At 40.1% G+C, this 21947-nt stretch overlaps 1 protein-coding gene across 1 annotated transcript in view; it reads right to left on the bottom strand.

Moving 5' to 3' along the window:
* LOC134670675 (dynein axonemal heavy chain 1-like) overlaps window positions 1-21947 on the bottom strand; it is a 101390-nt gene that overhangs the window by 49776 nt on the left and 29667 nt on the right. Inside the window, exons 30-46 of the mRNA XM_063528493.1 lie at window positions 21031-21194; window positions 17454-17630; window positions 16752-16875; window positions 16022-16119; window positions 15116-15188; window positions 13127-13244; window positions 11020-11198; window positions 10244-10406; window positions 9464-9574; window positions 7016-7107; window positions 6367-6521; window positions 5894-6011; window positions 5431-5634; window positions 4869-5082; window positions 4218-4380; window positions 3344-3462; window positions 2738-2943 (exon numbers count right to left, since the gene is read on the bottom strand). Coding sequence (XP_063384563.1) covers window positions 2738-2943; window positions 3344-3462; window positions 4218-4380; window positions 4869-5082; window positions 5431-5634; window positions 5894-6011; window positions 6367-6521; window positions 7016-7107; window positions 9464-9574; window positions 10244-10406; window positions 11020-11198; window positions 13127-13244; window positions 15116-15188; window positions 16022-16119; window positions 16752-16875; window positions 17454-17630; window positions 21031-21194 — 2478 coding nt within the window. The remainder of the gene's footprint in view (window positions 1-2737; window positions 2944-3343; window positions 3463-4217; window positions 4381-4868; window positions 5083-5430; window positions 5635-5893; window positions 6012-6366; window positions 6522-7015; window positions 7108-9463; window positions 9575-10243; window positions 10407-11019; window positions 11199-13126; window positions 13245-15115; window positions 15189-16021; window positions 16120-16751; window positions 16876-17453; window positions 17631-21030; window positions 21195-21947) is intronic.

Raw genomic sequence — 21947 nt, 5'->3', positions numbered from 1 at the left:
ACATATAAAAACTCAACAATGCGTGTTTACCCAGAGATAAGACCTAGCTAGATCGATTTATCGCCCCCGAAAACCCCCATATAGCAAATTTCATCGAAATCGTTAGAGCCGTTTCCGAGATCGCCGAAATATATATATGAATAAATAAATAAACAAGAATTGCTTGTTTAAAGGTATAAGATTAACCCTTTACCAGGCCAAGGGAAATATTCCACCCACATCTTATATCGGTTACCGTAGTCAGGTTTTAACTCCAAACCACCTACAAAATATTTTGTCAATCCCTGAAAATATTATTTTATGATCTTCATTCACAACACGCTTCTAAATTGCGTAATATATCTTTGGCAGCCATTTCAATTCACTTGAACGCTAATTTCAGCAAACTACGGAGAAATTCGAACACTTTCCATAATTTCTATGAAACAGAAGTACATAGATCGAACAATTTTTTGATATTTTGTAGATTTTGAGTGTTGAAAGCAAATGTAATCGTAAACATTGCTAAATATTCATGCATTATTGTGTATGACCAGAATTAGGATGTGGGTTGACATTATCCCATGGCCTTATTAGAGTTTAACTGTGTGGGAGCTATTTTTCCCATGGCCCGGTAAATTGTCTTGTCATGTCATAAAAACTCACGTAAGTAATAAAACAGTTTTTGTGTTCAACCTAGAGCGAATTCATGTACCTAGCTATAAAATCTCCTTTTAAAGGCTTTCCCTGAAGAATTTCTTCTTGTAGATAGTATCATAAAATTGAATAATTGTGTTGCTTTTAACCAAAAAGTAATGAGGTAAGTATTTATCCCCATATTTTTGTATTGCCTGTCTAGGTGTGAGACTGTGTTACATATATACAGGCTGATCAATCCAAATGGGTCAAGATTGAAAAAACGTTTGAATGCCCTTATTATTAAATCGAAGCCATGGTTCCTAAGAACAGATTTCGCTATCTCACAAAGTTTCTGACATCTCCATACTGACCCATTTGGATTGATCGCCTTGTAATATAAACGATGTTTGCAGTTAGACAAATACAAAAACACCATTCTTTTCATGAACATTATTTTATTGCTTGTTGCTGAGGTTATTACAAAAAAAAACGCTTACAGTTTTACTACGGAAAAAATAATATTGATACCATAACTTCGGGCCCTCCATTACAAACAAACTTAAACCTTTTTTTCTAATCAAATAATTGTTCTCCACAATATGGACAGTACAATTCTTGTAGCTGTCTGACCCGAATGAGCCCACTGAAAATTCTGCGGAAACCACCACAGCTTTTGCAGCACAGTCCGCCCAGCATTTTCCCATCGACTTCTATAAACGAAGTCTGACAGATGTGGATTTCTTCATCCGGAAGGTCACTTTCGTATAGATCCCAATCAGGAAGTGACGAAAGAAATATGTTTACTAAAAACTGTCGCGGCACCGCTTAATATATAAGACGGCGACATACCCGACAAATGTCGACCGTACCGTCCCTCAGGATATATTATCGGTAGTTATTTTATTATACTTACAAAAAATAAATACGTACCGAGAATGCCCTTAAACGAATTAGGTACCTACTCGTATTTTTGATACAGCCTGTATACTTAAAAATAAATAACAAAAACCAAAGAGCCCCAAAATCTAATCGGGTCATGGGAAGAATAGTTCCCACACAGGCAAATTCTAGCCAGGCAATGGGATAGAGTCATCCCACATCCTAATTCTGGTCATATCACAAGGACGCAGGAGTATTTAGCAAAATATATGATTATATTACCTTACAATCATTAAAATCATGAAAATAACAAAAAATGGTTCTATATATCTGCTTGTGTTTTTCTTAAATTCAGTAAAGTGTTCGAATTTGTAAACAAACCACTAACATCACTGGTCAAGTGGATTTAAATGGCTGCTAAAGATATATTATTGGATTTTGAAGCGTGCCATGAATGAAGATCATAAAATAATGTTTTCAGTGATTGATATAATGGTTCGTAGGAGATTTGGAGTTAAACCTTGACTATTATAACCGATATAAGATGTGGGTGGAATATATCCCTTGGCCTGATCAAGAATATAATAAGACAAAATCTAGTATGACAGTTCATTACTTAGACAGGCGATGGGATAACCGTAACCCACATTTTTATTTCTGGTTTAGAGGAAGATCTCCGACTTTCATAAATACATTTTTTACAAGGCGTTCAATACGGTTGCAACAGCATATAAAGTACGTATTAAGACACGCTGGTTCTTCGGGGCCTGGTAAAGGGTTAATCGATTTTGCTCTAAAACTACAGTTTTTAGAGTTCTTTAGCGAATTCCGCGTTAGTACCTAAAGCATTAGCGGTCCGCCCCGACTTCGCAGGGGTTACACAAAACCTCAACAAAATATACACCTAAACCTTCCTCAAGAATCACTCTATTCATAGGTGAAAACCGCATGAAAATCCGTTCAGGAGTTTTCGAGTTTATCGCGAACATACATACACACAAGCAGATAGACGCGGTGGGAGCGTTTTATAAGGTGTAGTGATAGTGCGGTGTGGAATGTTCTACGTCTCGTGAGTAGAATGCTAGATGGGAGGAGTCCTGGACTTGTTTCCGCAAACCCAAGGTTGTCTGGAAGAGATCGCTCTTTACCGTTAAGACCACCAGTTGTATGCCTCTATCTTCAATATCGATTGGGTTCCAATAAAGAAATTATATCTATCTTATCTATCTATGTTTCTTACCTGTGTCTGATTAGAAGAGGTCCTAGCGGAGAACACGAGGAACTCGCATATGAATTTCTTGTGCAGTCCCCGTGACAACTTTGAGGTTATGGTGACAGTCTTGCCGGTACCGGTCGGCCCGACACAAATAACGTGGTTGTAGTTCGCTACCTTGTAGCCTAAAATCGCAGCGCTGCGTACACTGTCTAAAGTCGGGACTTCAATGTCTGGAGAAAATAAGAGTCAACAATAAATGGCTATACCTACTGTGGAGAGCTCCCAGATCTCAGTTTTAACCAGGAATTGATTATGGGCTACAGGTCGAACACGAGGTCCGAGGAGATAATCAACTGCAGCGCGTAACCTTCCGCTTCCTCGGACCCTGAACCCACGGTTTTTGTGCTCCAAAACATTTTACAACGTCAGGCGATCTAGCATGAGTTGCATTCGCGCGCTACTCCATACATCAAGAGCGACGTCAAGTATGGACTCGCGCGCGAGAACGCAACTTATGCTAGACCACCTGGAATTAACCGGGGTTATGTGAATCACCAATATCTAGAAAGTATACTGTAGTGTGTGGTGTGCAATAAAGAGTATTTGTATTGTATTGTATTGTATACTTACCAGCATACTGCCATTCGGGGTCGACTTCGTACGGCTCCATATTAGCCATCCAATTGTACCAGTAAGGATTAGCCGGCTCACCATCTTCCGTTAAGTCGGTGAAACCACCGTCGTGCAATCTAAAATTACAATAATAAGCTTAAGTACACTGTGACCACCTGACTACACAGCAATGGAACAAGAGGATAATCGAATCAAAGCCTTGACAACATCATTGGATGTTCAGGCCAGTGAAGATCAGAGAAATTTAAAATTGTACTACAATTTTCACTACAGTTTTGTTCTCATCAAATTGTACCTAGTACAATTTTCACAGCACGATTTTCTTAGAGTAAGAACTAAGTATACAGGCCAAGCACGAGTTGTGATTTTAACTGAGCATCCTGCTCCGTGCTCAGAGTTCGTATGTATGGATGGGGCTAAGGAGGACTCATGTACAGTGAGCTATTATAATAACTCCACGGCCGACTTCGGCCAGGGCGACTGCTGTCAACTCCGTTGCTATCGCTGGTGTGCTCGCAAGTGGCTGATTTAGCCGATCTTGTTGGTACCTAAAAGGCACAGGCATGGAACACCTCATGTCCAGTTTCGACGAGTCTTGCCACAAATTTGGGCTCAATATCAGTGTCAAGAAGACTGAAGTGTCCCTGGACGTGCTCAGTCAACAGACACTGGTGTCATTAGACTCGGCTAGGACCAGCTGCAGCAGGTTGACAAGTTCCGCTACCTGGGGAGCACGATAACTTCCAAGTGCAATATTGATGCTGAAGTTAACAGCAGAATCAGGGCTCCCGCTGCAGCTTTCGGTAGGCTAGATCACAAGGTCCTCAGCTCGCATGACTGAGTGAGTCATCTAATCAGTGACAATACTCACGTATAATCATAAACTCTCCCTTGATTGGGAAACAGTGGCTTCAGGTTATTCGTCTCCGTCAGCTGTCGCATGAACTGCGAGAACACGGCGCGGCCATTATGATCACACGTGGCACCCACGGACCAGATAACCGCCCATACTACCCAACATGGTGCCAGTCTTGCTGAAAAGTAAGTACGTACTTAAAGTGACAAAATATAGTTTCCTGGCCTTGTTACAAAAGATCTTAATACTATCACAAAGTAAAACTGCCTTTGATTGTCACTGATGCACTTTATTTTATTCATATCAAAAAGTCGCCTGACATGTTTGTTAACCAACGGTTATAATCTAAAACCTAGTACCTATAGAAGCCAAGGTATAGGAAATTCAGCGCTAGGAAACAGTCGACAAAAGCTACTTGCGCAAAACTTCGTGCGAAGGAAGTATACCTGCTTAAGTGCTTAAGGGCCACTTGCACCATTCAATATCCCGGGATTAACCAATTAATGTTAAACCATGGTTACCAGTACAATTTGGCACTGGGTTCACGGTTAACCGGTTAACCCCGGGTTAGTGGGATGACGCAAGTGGCGCTAAGTAGTAAACCCAATACCGAATTCCAGCTACGCAAGCGCAAGACCTTAGAAAAGAACTTTATTTGTAACTAACGCATCATGGCCAAGAACGGCGCGGCCGGCGGCGGCCGGTCGTCCTTCCCAGTCAACGGTCGCAGCCTATAGTCCAACAGCTCCAGAAACTTCAGCACCAGCGAAGAGTCAATAGATACTACTATCTCGACGAGCTTCGAGCGGAGAAGGTCCAAGCAAGGATACAGGTACGTGGTGATGAGACCTGGTAATATTTTTCGGATGTTTTCGGCAATCTGAAGAAGAGCAAATGTTTTATTCATAATGACCTTCAACATTCTTCTTGGTAATCAGTCAAATATTTGCATTGACAGATTTGATTGAATATGGTATTATTTTTATCTCACTTTAGCGGAATAATCGTACCTTGTGTATGTGTGTTTACACGCGTGTTAGTTGTGGAAAGATTTCAAGCTATAGAAAAATTCCTAGACGTTATCATTTTGCGAAGAGAAAATTTCGGAACACATACGAAATTCTAAGAAGTTGTAAAGAGTTTTTACAAGCAAATTCGGAAAGTTTACATCAGTATTGAGGTCGTATGCGCTTTTTAAATTACAGCTGAAGCAAAAGACGATACTCACAGGGGGAAGATTGGACTTCATCCAAGCGTTCACCAAAGGCGGCAGCCCCACCACCCTGGTGTCCAAATACACCATGCCACACCTAGACACCGTCGCCGGCGACGCGACAGCCAAGTCCGCTACTTCGAAGATCATTCGTTGCCTCTCTGTCATCTTCATTATCTCGCCGCTTGAGAGGCAGAGCTTTTTATTGTCGTCTAATACCTGTAGAATCATATTGAAGGCAAGAAGAAAATGATGAGATGACGGTCGACGGAGAGTAAGAAAAAAACATGCTGCGTCATCAGCCATAATTCATCAAACATATTTGGATTTGAAAGAAGAAAGTTCTAGTCCGAAGCCTTAGTAGATGACGGGAACCTTTAAAGACGGGAAAAATACCGCCATTACACGCACATTATGACATTCTTGGCTTGGTAAAATAAAGGCCAAATATTAAACTTAAAAATCTCAAACTACGTACGGTATTCATGTTTTCAATCCACACAGCGTCAACGGGACCGTCAAAGATGTACCAGCGCTTGTCCATATCCTCCACCGCTATGCCCGCTCGCACCAAGCTCGAGAGGATCCCATCGGTCCTGGAAACAGTAAGTAGGTGATCCCGAAACTCTATCTAGTGGTACCAAATCTGGTTAGTAGGAACAATTTTACATTCTGTAGAGGTTTAAACAAACAATGTTTATACGTACCCTCTTCGACGTCGAGCGTTTATCATCCACCGTGTGGTAAACTACTTTACTTTATTGCATAAAACTGAATGTGCATTTGATGGCCTTAAGATATTATCATTTAAAGGCTATCACATCAACGATAGTGGATAGTCTTGGATAACCAGACTACCCACCAAACCAAACCAAACTACCAAAGATCCACCAAAAGACCAAAGAAGAGTTACAGATTTATGAAATATGTCCAGTAGATCAATCGGCATACCATTCATGTGTGTTCAAATCAAACTCCCCATAGAGCTGGCCCATAGTGATGGATTTAGGGTTAACAACGAACGTGTGTACAGGGGTGAATGGGAAACCATCGGGCGCCAGCTTGCCTTTGATCGCAGTCAACGCGTCCCGGAGTATTTCATAGCACTGGAAGTAAAACGAGAACGGTGGAGGCTTGCCGTGAGTCCTAATTTAAGGAAATGTCATCAGCGCCCGCTACTATACGTAATGCATGCGGCTAGTTAGAGAACTAAGATTTTCGCAAACTCATATCCGGCACGTTAACTCTTTACCGGGCTAAGGGTTACGATGTATTTCCCACATGTAGCTCTTCAAACATACTGTGTTCAAATTTCGATCAAGACCGACATTCGATTGTCATTTTTGAACTGTCGGCCTGGTTAACCACCTAAAAGCAGGTATATTGATGGAAATAGAAAAAATATAATTTAGGATTTTTACAAAACTTCCTTTGTAAAAAAATATAATTTATAGTTTTTCTCCCCTGTGTGTGAAGGCATATACGTAGATAGTGATGCTGACGGCCAAAGTAATAATATATATCGGAACACGCCCTTATTTAAATTGACACAAAGGTATGTATGATATTTGACATTGACTGTACAAAAGGAGTATCAAACCTTAGTTTTTCCAGCACCGGCAGGCCCCACTAACATAAGCCCGTGTCGCACCACGGTGGTCTCGTACAACTGGATTATCTTAAAGATGAACGCTGCAAATACAATCGTATTTACGAATGATTGACAACAATACCGCCATCACTACAGATTTATTCGTATTGTGATCTATTGGATATTCATAATTATAGACCGAACGCTTAAATGAATCCTCGCCTGCGCGGTACGGGGGCGACGGGGAAGGACGACTAAGGGCGGCGGGGTCAGTCTATAAATAAAAGACGCTTGACATCAGTCTTCCAATCGAACAATCTAACCATATTAAACATATTTTAAACAACGGAAAGGTTATATCTAATCCAAATGATATTGCGAATATATTCAACGAATATTATATACATGTATCAAATAATTTTCATACAAACTATAAAGCATCAATGGGGGAATTAAATCGCTATCCGGCCTCGATGTTTTGTTATCCCACGACCCCATTAGAAATATATAAAATAATAATGAAGCTCAAAAATACGAACTCATCAGGCTATGATGAAATAAATTCTAAAATTCTGAAGCTTTGCTCGCATTCAATATCTGAACCTCTGGCGTATATTGTAAACCTTTCGATAGAAGAAGGTATTTTCCCAAATAGTCTCAAAAAATCAACCATCAAACCTTTATACAAAAAAGGTAAGAAAAGTGATGTTGCCAACTACAGGCCAATCGCACTGGTTCCTGTTCTTTCTAAAATTTTTGAAAAGGTGATGGCGGAGAGACTTACCGATTTCGCGAATAAACACTCTCTCTTACATCAAAACCAACATGGTTTTAGAAGGAACAAGTCAACGTCGACAGCTGCATTTTCACTGATAAAAAATGTTTTCGATAGTGTGGATAGAGGGCAACCTGTAAGCGTTCTATTCCTGGATATGTCCAGGGCCTTCGATCTAGTATCACACAAAAAGCTCTTAGATAAATTGAATCTTTACGGTGTGAGAGGTAATGTAAATCACTGGCTGGAATCATATCTGAATCACAGAACGCAATGTACTGAAATTGTGAAACAGGAAGGGAACACCTTAGTTAACTATAAGTCTAGCTATATATGTAATAATTTTGGCGTCCCGCAGGGGGGGGTTCTCTCTCCGTTATTGTTCTGTTTTTATATTAATGATCTCCCTAAAGTAACGTCTCATCCGGCTGTATTATTTGCAGACGATACGTCTATTGTCATACCATGCACAGATGAAAATAACTACGAGCAAGAAATTAATCAAACATTACATATGACGATACAGTGGTTAGAAAGTAATAACTTATCAATAAATATAACTAAAACTAAACACATACAATTTCTTTCTCGTAGAGGGAAGGCTAAAATACTAGACATTAATTTTAAGGGGGACCCTGTTGATCAAGAAAAAAGTGTCAAATTCTTGGGAATCCATTTAGATGAATTAGGCGATTTTAAAACTCATGTGGAACAGGTTTGTAAGAAATTAAATAAATTCATTTTCCCACTACGAAGACTACGTGAAACTGTATCGCGAGAGGCGGCACTTGTAGCATACCATGGGTACATCATGTCTATTCTTCGTTATGGTTTGATCATATGGGGAAACTCCACTGATATGACAAAAGCATTTGTCAAACAGAAGAAATGTGTAAGAGCAATATTTTCACTAAAGCCTCTTGACTCGTGTAAACCGGTCTTTAAGCGCTACAAGCTTTTGTCTCTACCCTCTCTATATATTTATGAGATTGCCGTATTTGTCCATACAAACAAGCAATACTTTAATGAAAATGTTGATGTTATAACATACAACAATCGGATGTCAAGGCAAAAAAACCTATTGAATGTACCTAAAGCACGCCTGAAACAAACAACTCGCACGCCTTATTTTATGTGTGTTAAAATATTTAATAAAATTCCTAGCGATGTCAAAAATCTTCCTTTAACGCAATTCAAGAAAAAATTGCATATGTGGCTATGTGAATTATGTATTTACTCTATAAGCGAGTTTTTAAATGCTAAGTTTAGTAATAGGAGCTAGTTGTAGTTTAATGTAAGCATTTACATTTATTTTAGTAATAAGGCATCTTTATTTTGTGTGACTTCCAGCCACGAAATCTAGATTTTATATTTGCATGCTTAATTAAGTAGAGTATGATGGACTATATAACTAATATTGTAACAACTTATTGTAACCCATATTCCGCAAATAAACAATCATTCATTCATTCATTCCTTATTGGGACTAACCATAGAATAAGTCCCTTTCTGATCTCATCTAGCAAAACTCTGCAACTCTTGCAAACTTTTACGTACTTATCTCCCAATACTAAGCTGTCTTTTTCGAATCTTAAAGTTTCGGAAAAAACGGTACCATATCGGATTATGTATTTTTGTTGACTATTTTGTCAGTAACTTAGAGAGAAATACAAAATACATACTGTACAGATCATCGTAGCCTCTTTTGAGCAGCATACTCCTTATGGAGTGTTCCATGATACCGTAGTCCACAACCGGGATTTCAACACGAGGGAACAAATCCGATATTATGCCTGTTGAAACATGTCCTTTTCATATTACTAGGAAACATATCGATCAGTTTATTAGTTAACCGATTCGGTACTGATGACACGCCTGCCGTGTCATCAATGTTTTTTACGTGTGGCGTACGACACGGGAGGAGTGTCATCATATTCTATGGCGCATGGCTTGGCTGCCGTGTCACGAAATGATTGGTCCGCGCCACAGCCAAAAGTTTTCGAAAATGGAACACGCAACGAATCGGTTAACATGTGCTTTTCATTATTCTTACGCGTATGATATACCGTTATACAAAGGCAGATCGTTAGCAAGAAATTTGGGCTCGTTGACATCTCTCAAAGAACGATTTGCTGCTCTTTCCCGTAAGGCATTTGTCGGATCGGGATACCAGCCACAGTGATTACCTAGGTACAGTGTTTACCTCTAGTAGGTTTATAAAGGAACCTAAACTGAGTGCCGTGTGGTGCCGGCACCAGAAAAGAATAGCACCACCCCATCTCGTCCCGTGGGTGTCGTATAAGGCGACTAAGGGAAAACTGGCGACAGATATGCATATGAGCAAGGCTCGCCCGTATCCTTAGCGCGGTCCTTGCTCACTAGAGCTGTGCGCGCGCCACATCGAATAAAAAAAACCTAAACTTATAAACCTACTCTGTAACAGATTAGAGAAATAGGTGTACCGTTAAACAAAAGCAGGTCGTCAGCAAGGAATTTAGGCACGTTGACGTCCCTCAAGGAACGCAGGACAATCTGCCGCTCGTCCCCATTGGGCATCTGGCGGATCAGGTTACCGGCCACAGTGATCACTGTCTTCACAGCTCGCATGCCGAAATCGTAGTGGTCCTGAAAATTAGCACTTAGGCCCACTTGCACCATTCCACTAACCCGGGGTTAACCGGTTAAACCTGTAGTTGCCATGGTTACCAGTACAATTTGACACTAGGTTAACGGTTTAACCGCGTAACCCCGGGTTAGTGGAATGGTGCAAGTGGGCCTTAGCAGTTGCGAGGATGCTTAATGACCCCGCCCACGGAATTCACTAGTGTCTCGTAACAAAACTTGGTTTATAAAGATTTCAAATCAAGGAGATTGCTGATTTTTCGGCTTACAGCAAATGGACTCAAAAATTCTTAAATATTATGACTTGAACTTTGGGAAAAAAGGCTATAAAAAAAATTATGCCTACTTAGACCGCATTGGTTTTTAAAGACTAAGGCCTGCCCAGGCTTCTCACGTTACACAAAACCTTAACCAATTATACACCTGAATCTTCCTCAAGAATAACTCTATTTATTGGTTGAAAACCCTATAAAAGTTCGTTCAATAGTTTTTGAGTTTATCGCGAACATACATGAACACAAACAGACAGACGCGGCGGGGGACTTAGTTTTATAAGGAAGGTGTAATGATAACATGATGATGATGATGATGATGATGATGATGAGTGATAACATACCTGAGCGGACAGCTGTTCAGAACTCAATCTAAACGTGGTTGTGATTTTCCCCGCCAAGATCTTGGCTTCATAGAATCCGAACGAAAAGAGGGAGATCTCCGCAATCAGCGCGTAATCCGGTACCATCATGGATATGGGCCGGAACAACGCTTTCAGGTTATCTGGTAACTCGGTACGGCCTAGAAATCAGGATTCGCTAAGCATTAAAACATATACGCAAGTGCAAGTGTCAATTTAAACGTCAAACCTCTATGAAATTATGACGTGTAAATAACACTTGCACCGCGTGGGCTTTCAAAACCGCTGCAGACTTTTCTTGGTCTAACTCTAATTGGTCTTTGGTTTTTAATTGTAGTTTTTTTTCGATATTAAACTTTCGTGAGACATAAAGTGTGGACACGAAAAAATTTGGTCGTACATATTTTTTTGTAATTTCCTCAATAAAACGAAATTTAATGTAACTTTTTTTTTACTAATAATACATGTCAGAGGCTATAAAAATACAATACAAAAGTTACTCAAGTTTATGCGTGTGTATGACATTACGTACTTTAGACTTCACCTTCGTCATCATTCGCTGAACAACATAATCAGAAACTTCTTTACTAGCTTTTTGCCACTTCGCCTTAAAAGTTTTAACGTCTTTACAATCCGTTTTATACTTTTTTAGATTTTTTTTCACTATGGCCCAATATTTCTCAATGGGCCTCAGTTCTGGGCAATTGGGGGGATTTGCTTGTTTTGGTACTACGGTTACGTTATTATTTCTGTACCACTCCATGACAACCGCACTGTAATGGCATGTCGCCAAATCCGGCCAAAACAGTACAGAACCCGTATGTTGTTGGATGAAAGGCAGCAATCTCTTTTGCAGACACTCCTTCTTGTAAACTTCTCCATTGATTGTCCCAGAAGCCACGAAAGCTTTGCTCCTCTTACCGCAGGAGCATATCGCTTGCCAAATCATGTGACGTTTTGGGAATTTTGATAATTTAATTTTTTTATATTCATCAGGAATAGTTGCCTTATTTTTTGCCACATAAAACTGTTGCCCAGGTAACTGATTAAAATCAGCCTTGACGTATGTTTCGTCATCCATGACTAGGCAATCATATTTTGTCAGAAACTGGTCGTACAATTTTCTACAGCGTGATTTGACAGAATTTTCTTGTTTTTCTGACCTATTAGGTCTGACTACAGCTTTATGTCTTTAAACCTTCGTAACGTTTAATTTTCTGCACATACGATTTGGACACTTTCAACTTTTTTGCAACATCTCGGATAGATATGCCCGGATTTCTCGTAAAACACTCGACTACCTTCTTTGCCTTTTTTTTGTCCACAGGTCCACTTTTTCTACCGCTTCCTTGCTTCCGTTCCACAGTCAAGTCCTTTTTGAACTTAGAAAGTACCGATTGTACCGTCGATTTATTGATTTTCAGACACTTAGCAATGTCGTTTTGTGAAATGCCTAGATTTTCTTGAAACATGTTCACGATTTTTTTTCGTATTGCAAGTTCTTTGGACGGCATTCTTTTAATTACATCATATATTATAAAAATACCGAAACAGATTGATAGAATCGAGTATTGACAGTAAGGTTTGACATAATTTTTTTTGTTTTTAAAACAAATGAACGCCGACAGATCGCATTCAAACCGACCAGATTTTTTCATGTCCACACTTTATTTTAAATTGTTTATACGACAACGGTTTCACTGACTTGAATTTTTAGTCGCGTATAGTATTTTTAGTCAGTGCACGAGTTGCAGTCGCCGCGAGCACTCGAGCCTGAGGAAGGACCCCCGACGGGCCCGAAACATGTCGCTAATAGCGACTAAAAATTCAAGTGAGTGAAACCGTTGTCGTATAAACAATGTAGTTGTTTTTGTTTCCTTGTATTCTTACTTTGTAAGTAGTTTGGTTTTTACTGTAATGTTGTGTCACAATTTTTATTGTTTTCATCGGGGAGCCAAAAGCGGCCAGTATTTAAGATTGTGCTTAAAGTGCGCTATCATTTCTGGATTCAATACACTACGTATGCGCCATCGACAATAAGGTTCCCTTTTCATAGATAACGTCACATAGGTATAGTAAAATATCGCACCTGCATAGCCTGGGTTCATAGTTATAAACACTGAACAAGACATCTTGAGGGGCAGCTCTACACCTTCAAACATGAACTTCTCTTGTTTTGCGATTTGAGCCTTCTGGATTGTTATTACCTGAAATAGCATATTTACATCCTCGTAAAGCCCAATGTGCATTATAATGTACACTCTGTTTCAATCTAATTCAAACCTTTCTGGAACTACATAAGGTAGCATTTCTTTTGCGTCATTCTAAAACAAACGAAAGTCATCCTAATCTACTATACGACAAGGTTCAAATTTAAAATAGGTAAACATTGTATGGTGCCTTATTAAGGGGCCCACTGATTAACTGTCCGCGGTATCGGCCTGTCAGTTGTTCGAAACTGTCAAAATTTTGTTCTAACTGACAGGCCGCGACCGTCCCGCTGACTGTTAATCAGTGGGCCCCTTTACGATGTTAAGAGAGCTGTTTACTTGTTAAAGTGGCGTTGTGCAGAAAATATACTCATGGTCAAATTTAGAGAAACGAAAAAATTAATTAATTACGGCCGCTCGATTTCGTGTATTTCGTTCAATAATATCTCCAGTACTAGGCATTTAATTCTACTAAAAGAATTGAAAACAAGTGATCAATAGTACCACTAGATTCCAAATTTCTATTGCATTTTGAATGATGAAATCGAGCGATCGAAATTCAAAACTCGCCCCCCTACTTACAGGACAATATAGCTTGTGATATAGCCAGGGCCGGATTAACCCTAAGTCAAAGTAGGCAACTGCCTAGGGGCCCCGCCTCGGCTTGGGGGCCCCGCCTCGGCTAGGGGGCCCCGGCGGCACAGCGCGCACCAAATAAAATTCTCAAAAGGCTCAGAATTCATGAGTACATTTTTTTATGTTATAATAATGAATATGCTTTGTTATTGTTTTTTTTTCGATCCATTCTTTAAATTAATGAAATACTGTAATAAAATTGAACCGATACGTAAAAGTTTACGAGGCGCATTCTGCGTAGGTACCTGTTGTAAAGTTGTAATAATAGAGGTTTTCTTTATTGTGTTCCACATCTCCTCTACTTCAGCTTAGCCTTTGGCGTCGCTGCGCCAAGCTCGACCTGCGGTCTCACTTTTTAATACAAAGGACATTGGTTCGTGTCTGTGCTGAACTATTTATCCTGAAGCCTGATGAAGCACGGCTTTGACTTCGCATGAAAGCTCGCCTCACTGGGGCACTTCGGACTTTTAGGCCCAGATGAAGATCGATACCCGGCCTTTTAACACGGTTTCACAATTTGCGATATTGTCAAAAAAATTCGGACTCTGTATCTACATGTTAGCTTGACTGGTAAATTAATAGAGGTACCTAGACCAAGAAAAGTCTGCAATGATTTTGATAGCATACGCAGTGCAAGTGTTATTTATACGTCATAATTTCATAGAAGTTTTGACGTTTAACATAACACTTACACTGCGAGTACTATCAATATTATTGCAGGCTTATGGTCGGACAATGGCTGTTCAGCTTCTCAAAATATTAACTATTGAGAAAATCAACTTTGCGGCACTAGTGAGCTTAGCTTTTAGCCTCGCTTAAAATTGGCCATTAGAAGTAGATAAGAAAGTGACGCTGAAGCTCTCATCTTTGGTATTCCATTGGGAATTGGAAGCCTAAAGGGCTCTCCCCACACTTGACGCGAAGCGGAATCGGCAAAAACCGATAGAATAAAGCTTTATGTCTACGCAATAAGAGCGAAAAAGACATCGTTCGATTTGGATCGGCTCGGCCGACGCCTGAAGATTGAAATTAAAAACGCAAACTTTTATTTCCCTGTACTGAATGTGCTGTGTGCAGAATAGACTGTAGGGGGCCCCGAACTTCGCACTGCCTAGGGGCCCCGACATCCTTAATCCGGCCCTGGATATAGCGCCATCTATTTTACGTGTTTCCCTTTGCAGTTTACTGATTGTTTTTTGTTTATGTAATAAAATTAAATATATTAAAAATACCTGCTGCGCTACAACAGATAGCACTTCGATGTCAATACGGTTGAATTCGTCAAAACAAGCCCAAGCTCCAGATCTGGAAATATGAAATTATTTTTTCACCTCAGCAGCTCGAACAAGGGTACTTTGCTTCTTAAAAACAGTGAGCAAAATGCGATTTTGCTCACTGAGTCATTTTGTCTCACGCAGTGAGCAAAATCGCATTTTGCTCACTTAGTGAGACAGTATGAGTGAGCAAAATCGCTGAGTGAGACAAAATGTCATTCAAGTGACTTTTATAGTCAAATGTCATTTCAACATGCGGGGTCTAATACAAGTTCGATATACTTGGGTTCTATTATCTCTGTCCCTCTAGGTATGTTCTCACTGCTTAGGGTGAAAAATTTTGTGTACTACACGAGATCAAAGTTATTTACTTCTCGTGCGCTTTTGAATCCCTTACTACGCTCAAGATTCTAAATTAGATTCACTCGCTACGCTCGTGAATCTATTATAGAATCTTTCGCTTGCACGGGACTCAAAATAAGCACTCGAAGAAATATCAAACTTTGATCTCTTGTTGTACAAATAACTATTATTAAACTAACAAATTAACTTATCCATTCAATAAACTTTTGACTAAGAATACGCACTGTACAGTCAGCAACAGAAGTTGCTAGGCGGATGAGGTGTTCAAAATGACCTACACGCGATTTTATCGTTAAGAGAATAAGAGCGTGTCAAGGTAATTTTGAACACCTCGCCCGCTTAGCAACTTTTGCTGCTGACTTAAATCTGAAAATAAATACAAAGAAGACATGACTGTTCTCGTGAACGTTGTCAATTTACTACGGAAGTATTCTCGAGCGAGAAGATTTCCTATACAAAAGGGAGAACGTTCTCGTAACTAAACGGCACAACTCTACTCACGCCGCCAGTCCTTTGAAGAACTTCCCCATAGCCATGTAATCCAGCTGGTCTGAACAATTGAACACCACGCATTGAACAGCCAATGCTTTAGCCAGATCCTGTAAACAACATGGTGCAGACATGTTTGGTACCTACATCACAGAATAAATAATAGTACTAGGTACTGAAGGATCACTCTCTAACAAAACATCTATTACGACAGATATGACCGCAAGGTGGTGTAAGCGCGAGCTGGCGTCCGTTCTGTAGCGGTGCGCGGCAACTACTATGGCTAGACACCAAAATTGGTGTGGGCCGCATGTACCTACTTGTAGTGACGCGACGAAATCGCGGAGTGGGCCACGCCTGCCTACATCACGCTTAACAGTCTGTAATTTACGAAAAACACGCGTAGAGGTGGAAAAAAACAAAATCAACGGACAGACGGACATAGCGAAACTACAAGGGTTTCTAAAAGTTGACTACGGAACCGTAAAAAGTAGGTGAGTTGACCGTGACGTGGGGCATATTAGGAGCCCTCAGATTTCTGGCGCGAGGCGTAAATGTGTCGTTTATGCTTCCGATGTAGCCCACAAGACGGCAGAACCTACTATGCACAAGGAAACGTACCGACAAGAACGGTAGACGGTAGCACTTGCTTTGACAATGTACATGTGCACATATGTATCCGATCCAAACCACCAGATGGCAGACCCTCCAACGCGCACGGTCTTTATTGTCGTGTACCTACCTTAGTGGTCTCAGTTTTTCCTGTACCAGCAGGCCCGGCCGGCGCCCCTCCGAACTTCAAGTGCATAGCGCACATCAACGTCAGGTAGCATCGGTCAGTCAACGGCGTGATCACGAGACGCCCACTGATAACAATCATCAAATTTATTAACATAGCAAGAAATTTAATATTTATTTCCATTATACCTCGACCTCTATAGGTCGGTCTATACCGACCGCCTAAATGAGTCCTCGCCAGCGCCGTACGAGGACGCCGTACGCATGCCGCCCGCACCTTCCCCGCCACCCTTAGTCGTCCTACCCCGCCGCCCCCGTACCGCGCAGGCGAGGACTTAAGCGGTCGGTCTATAGAAGGAATAGCCATATAGCTATATAAGCATGGGTCGTAAAGGTTATTCAAGTAGGCATATTACAATGCGCTTATGAACGTCAAATATAGCCACACCGGCTCCAACCCTACACCTCTGCCTCGAGATTTAAAACCCCCCTCAATTGGAGGAGGGTATCGCAATATGGGACCGGCAATAACATTACATCTTATCCGTCGTCGTTCGGCTCAGCTCGCATCTGCCAGCGCCTGCCGACCGATACGTCGACGGCTTTTTCGCTCTTATTTATTGCGCGAACATAAAGCTTTTTCCTATCGGCTTTTGCCGAATCCGCGTTGATATATTTGGGGAGACCCTAACTCGCCGATAATAACCTGTTTCCTAGATATTCGTTAGCGTAGACGAACGAAGAGTTGAGCGCGCGGACATCCTCGTGGTTTTGGCTGAACTGGTGATAATATGGTGACGTGTTCAGATGATTCTCGTCCTGAATGATCTCCGTGGACTCGCCCTCTTCTAATACGTAGGGTGGTTTTACTATTTCATAATATCTGTGAAATAATAAATACTTCGGTGATGGTCAAATCAAACTTGGAAGTTATCTTAATCTTCCTATACATGTACACAAGTCAAAACCTCCCAGGGAATTTATGACGCTGTATAGGGCCATACCACGCCATCAACTTCGGCTGTCAAATTTGCAGCAAAAAGACGTTGCACTGCTTTAGGTTCTAATGAACAAGTTTATGTTTAGGTACATGGGATTTTTACGCTATTTAGGGTTCTTGGAAATTCTATAGCGTAAATATTGAACAACCAATTTAGCTAGGATTCTAAATAGCGCAATAGTCATATGCCTTATGGGAATATAGTTCAGAGCCGGAAACCGCTACCAACTTTTAGTATGTTGTTGGGCATAGCATTGGGTCTCCAAAACTGCCGGGAGACGGCGGCGCCAGCCATCTACTTCAGCGGAATGACGTCATCAAAATGACTCCCGCTTCGTTGCGAATATTGCATACTGCACCCAAATTATGCATAGCACATACACGTGTGGGGTATTAAATGAAAGCCAATTAAATAAACTATATTTTATTCATACAAAGTGTATCAAAATATGCAACAGTTTAAGAAAAAATTACGAAATAATAAAAATTACGTAAAAAAATATTCGATTATTTGGGTTTTGCAACCAAACCAAAAGTCGGACGATAAAGCAATGTACTACAACATTAAAGATGACGTCTCAAGCCATACACTGATATCAATAAAATCAAAATTGAACCAAATATGTGGAAATTATGCATCAAAATGTAGATATTTGCCCATACAAATGCATAAAAGTTAAAAAAATCAAAATTGGTAATTTTCAGGATAATCCGCATAAGCTTCTAGTATGTTATTAGCAATATGACCTGGATTCTAAAACTGCCGGGAGACCATCTCTGTTGTTCCTCAGTTACAAATAATGACGTCATATAAATAATCACTGCCGAATTTCGTAAAATGTAAATTACAGCTATACCACGAGTCTCACATACACGTGAGTTACATGTAATGAAAGGTTATTAAATGTATTATGATTCACTTAAACATTGTTTGTAAAAAAAATGTACGGTTTCAGAGCTAGAAACAACGAAATACCACTTTTTATGGAAAAAGTAGATATGTATCAATTTTATAGCTAAACTAAAACCGTCAAAAATTTTTTGCATATAATATTTGAAAAACTAGTTATTCAACTATATATCACAATTTAAATTTTACATTTCCGACAAAAACTGTGGAAGCTGTGGAAAAAAAACTAAAGCGCCCCAACAATTCTACCTTAATGCGCTCATATTATGCAAAGAATAGTTCTATTTATCGAGTATTAAATGAATGAACATTACATAAAATACATGAAAACGACATTTTCGAATGGAACCATAATTAAAAAAATAATAATTTACTTGATAAGTAAGCAATATACTGTTTCTTTAAGTACCTAATCTCCTCCTTTCAAAGTCGGTTAAAATGTAGCTTTTGTGACCTGAGCTACAAACACAAATAAATTGACACCTAATTTATCAAAATCAGTTCAGTAGTTTCATGCAAACAGTACCTACACATGCACGCATAGATAGCAAATTCTGCCGTAGTCGGTCAAAAAATTAAAATTCAATAATTAGACCTTTACTATTATGGGCTGGCGTGGCTTGGCATCTAACGTTGAAACCCTCAGGCCGTAGATGTTAGCAGGCCTAGCGGGCGTCGCCTCGATGAGTTAGCAAGATGCCTTATGGAGGCTTCGAATAATCAGAGGGGTGACCTGTATTTCGGAGGATCAGAGGGAAAATTCTGCCCGCCTTCTCAGCTCAGCCATGAAACCCTTGCACCAATCAAGATTCCACTTTTATAAGAATACCCAACTTACCCAGAATAGGGCTGAGTGACGCTCTTTTGTGCCAGAGGCCAAGATCCTCTTTGCTTTGGGTCACTGAGCCAGTGATGTATGTATGTACGAGGCTAATCGAGGCTTAAATATATAATTATGTATCGCATTAAGTGAACTGATATGGCATTTACCTCGATAAGGCATTTTGTATTAGGCATGTACCTACTTACTGACATGTAACTTTACTTTCACTTTAGGAGCTGCTATCTACGTATGTAATTATGTATTTTTTACATGAAACAACTGAACTGATTTTGATAAATGAGGTGTCAATTTATTTGTTTTTGTAGCCCAGGTCACAAAAGCTACATTTTAACCGACTTTGAAAGGAGGAGATTAGGTACTTAAAGAAACAGTATATTGCTTACTTATCAAGTAAATTATTATTTTTTTAATTATGGTTCCATTCGAAAATTTCGTTTTCATGTATTTTATGTAATGTTCATTCATTTAATACTCGATAAATAGAACTATTCCTTGCATAATATGAGCGCATTAAGGTAGAATTGTTGGGGCGCTTTAGTTTTTTTTCCACACCTACCACAGTTTTTGTCGGAAATGTAAAATTTAAATTGTAATATATAGTTGAATAACTAGTTTTTCAAATATTATACGCAAAAAATTTTTGACGGTTTTAGTTTAGCTATAAAATTGATACATATCTACTTTTTCCATAAAAAGTGGTATTTCGTTGTTTCTAGCTCTGAAACCGTACATTTTTTTTACAAACAATGTTTAAATGAATCATAATACATTTAATAACCTTTCATTACATGTAACTCACGTGTATGTGAGACTCGTGGTATAGCTATAATTTACATTTTACGAAATTCGGCAGTGATTATTTATATGACGTCATTATTTGTAACTGAGGAACAACAGAGATGGTCTCCCGGCAGTTTTAGAATCCAGGTCATATTGCTAATAACATACTAGAAGCTTATGCGGATTATCCTGAAAATGACCAATTTTGATTTTATAAACTTTTATGCATTTGTATGGGCAAATATCTACATTTTGATGCATAATTTCCACATATTTGGTTCAATTTTGATTTTATTGATATCAGTGTATGGCTTGAGACGTCATCTTTAATGTTGTAGTACATTGCTTTATCGTCCGACTTTTGGTTTGGTTGTAAAACCCAAATAATCGAATATTTTTTTACGTAATTTTTATTATTTTGTAAATTTTTCTTAAACTGTTGCATATTTTGATACACTTTGTATGAATAAAATATAGTTTATTTAATTGGCTTTCATTTAATACCCCACACGTGTATGTGCTATGCATAATTTGGGTGCAGTATGCAATATTCGCAACGAAGCGGGAGTCATTTTGATGACGTCATTCCGCTGAAGTAGATGGCCGGCGCCGCCGTCTCCCGGCAGTTTTGGAGACCCAATGCCATGCCCAACAACATACTAAAAGTTGGTAGCGGTTTCCGGCTCTGAACTATCTCTGCGACCGTTTCCCATAAGGCATGGCACTACAACAATCGCGGAGCGTAATACCTGAGCTGGCAAATCCATTGGAAGTCAGTAACATTCTTGACGTTTTCGTCGACGAGCATACGCGTCACGTCTCGGGCGTGCACCTCTATCACGATCAGGGCGCAGAGCACCTCTCGTTGGAAGTACGTCAGCTCGCCCTTGACTAGGGCACGGAGGCTGTCCAGCTGTGGGTTAGGTTAGGGCTCATTTAGACCTGGCGAGGTTACGGAAGAGTACTTCGGCGGTCCTGGGACCTCGCCGTATAGCAGCGGGGCGGCACCAGAGGGGTTTTAGTGGCTAAACCTGGGGTCTCATTAGCCCACAACAGGGAGTCCCACATAACCATCCCGGCCCGTCCCCGCGCCGGGTGGTATGCGTGAAGCATTTCCCCTCTTAAAAATAAGAAATAAGCAGTTTTGACTTATTTACAATATGAGTGGTGCTAATTGCTATAACTGTTCCAAATTTTAGGTATCTACGTCAAATGGCTTCTGAGAAAAACGCATTTAACTGATTTGCAAGACCGAAGTGATCCCATAAGTGTTCCGTGAACAATGTTTTGTACGGAACACTAAAAAGGGGCTCATTTAGACGATTCTAGAACTCGCGTGTGAGTTTCATTACATGTGCGTTTTAATCGGTCGGTCGAATTGGACGTGACCAACAGGCCGCAATGTAGTACTAAAATCGCATACGATCTCGCGCGCCGTCTAAATCAGCCTTTACTAAGTGCAACATATATGGACAACGTCGCAATGTTCGGCGATTCCTGGTAACGTGTTGAGGTATTTACACCTCGACTGTCTTAAAAAAAACCGGCCAAGTGCAAGTCGGACTCGCATACGAAGGAATACGTCATCTGTGAAAATTTCAACTGTCACGGTTCATGAGTTAGGGTCGGTTGCACCAAACTGTTCGTATCGTTAAAGAGTTCGCTT

This window comes from Cydia fagiglandana, chromosome 14 (assembly GCF_963556715.1).
Source record: "Cydia fagiglandana chromosome 14, ilCydFagi1.1, whole genome shotgun sequence".
Classification (NCBI taxonomy): domain Eukaryota; kingdom Metazoa; phylum Arthropoda; class Insecta; order Lepidoptera; family Tortricidae; genus Cydia; species Cydia fagiglandana.
Note: the sequence above shows the minus strand (reverse complement) of the source record. Positions and strands in the feature narration are given on the sequence as shown.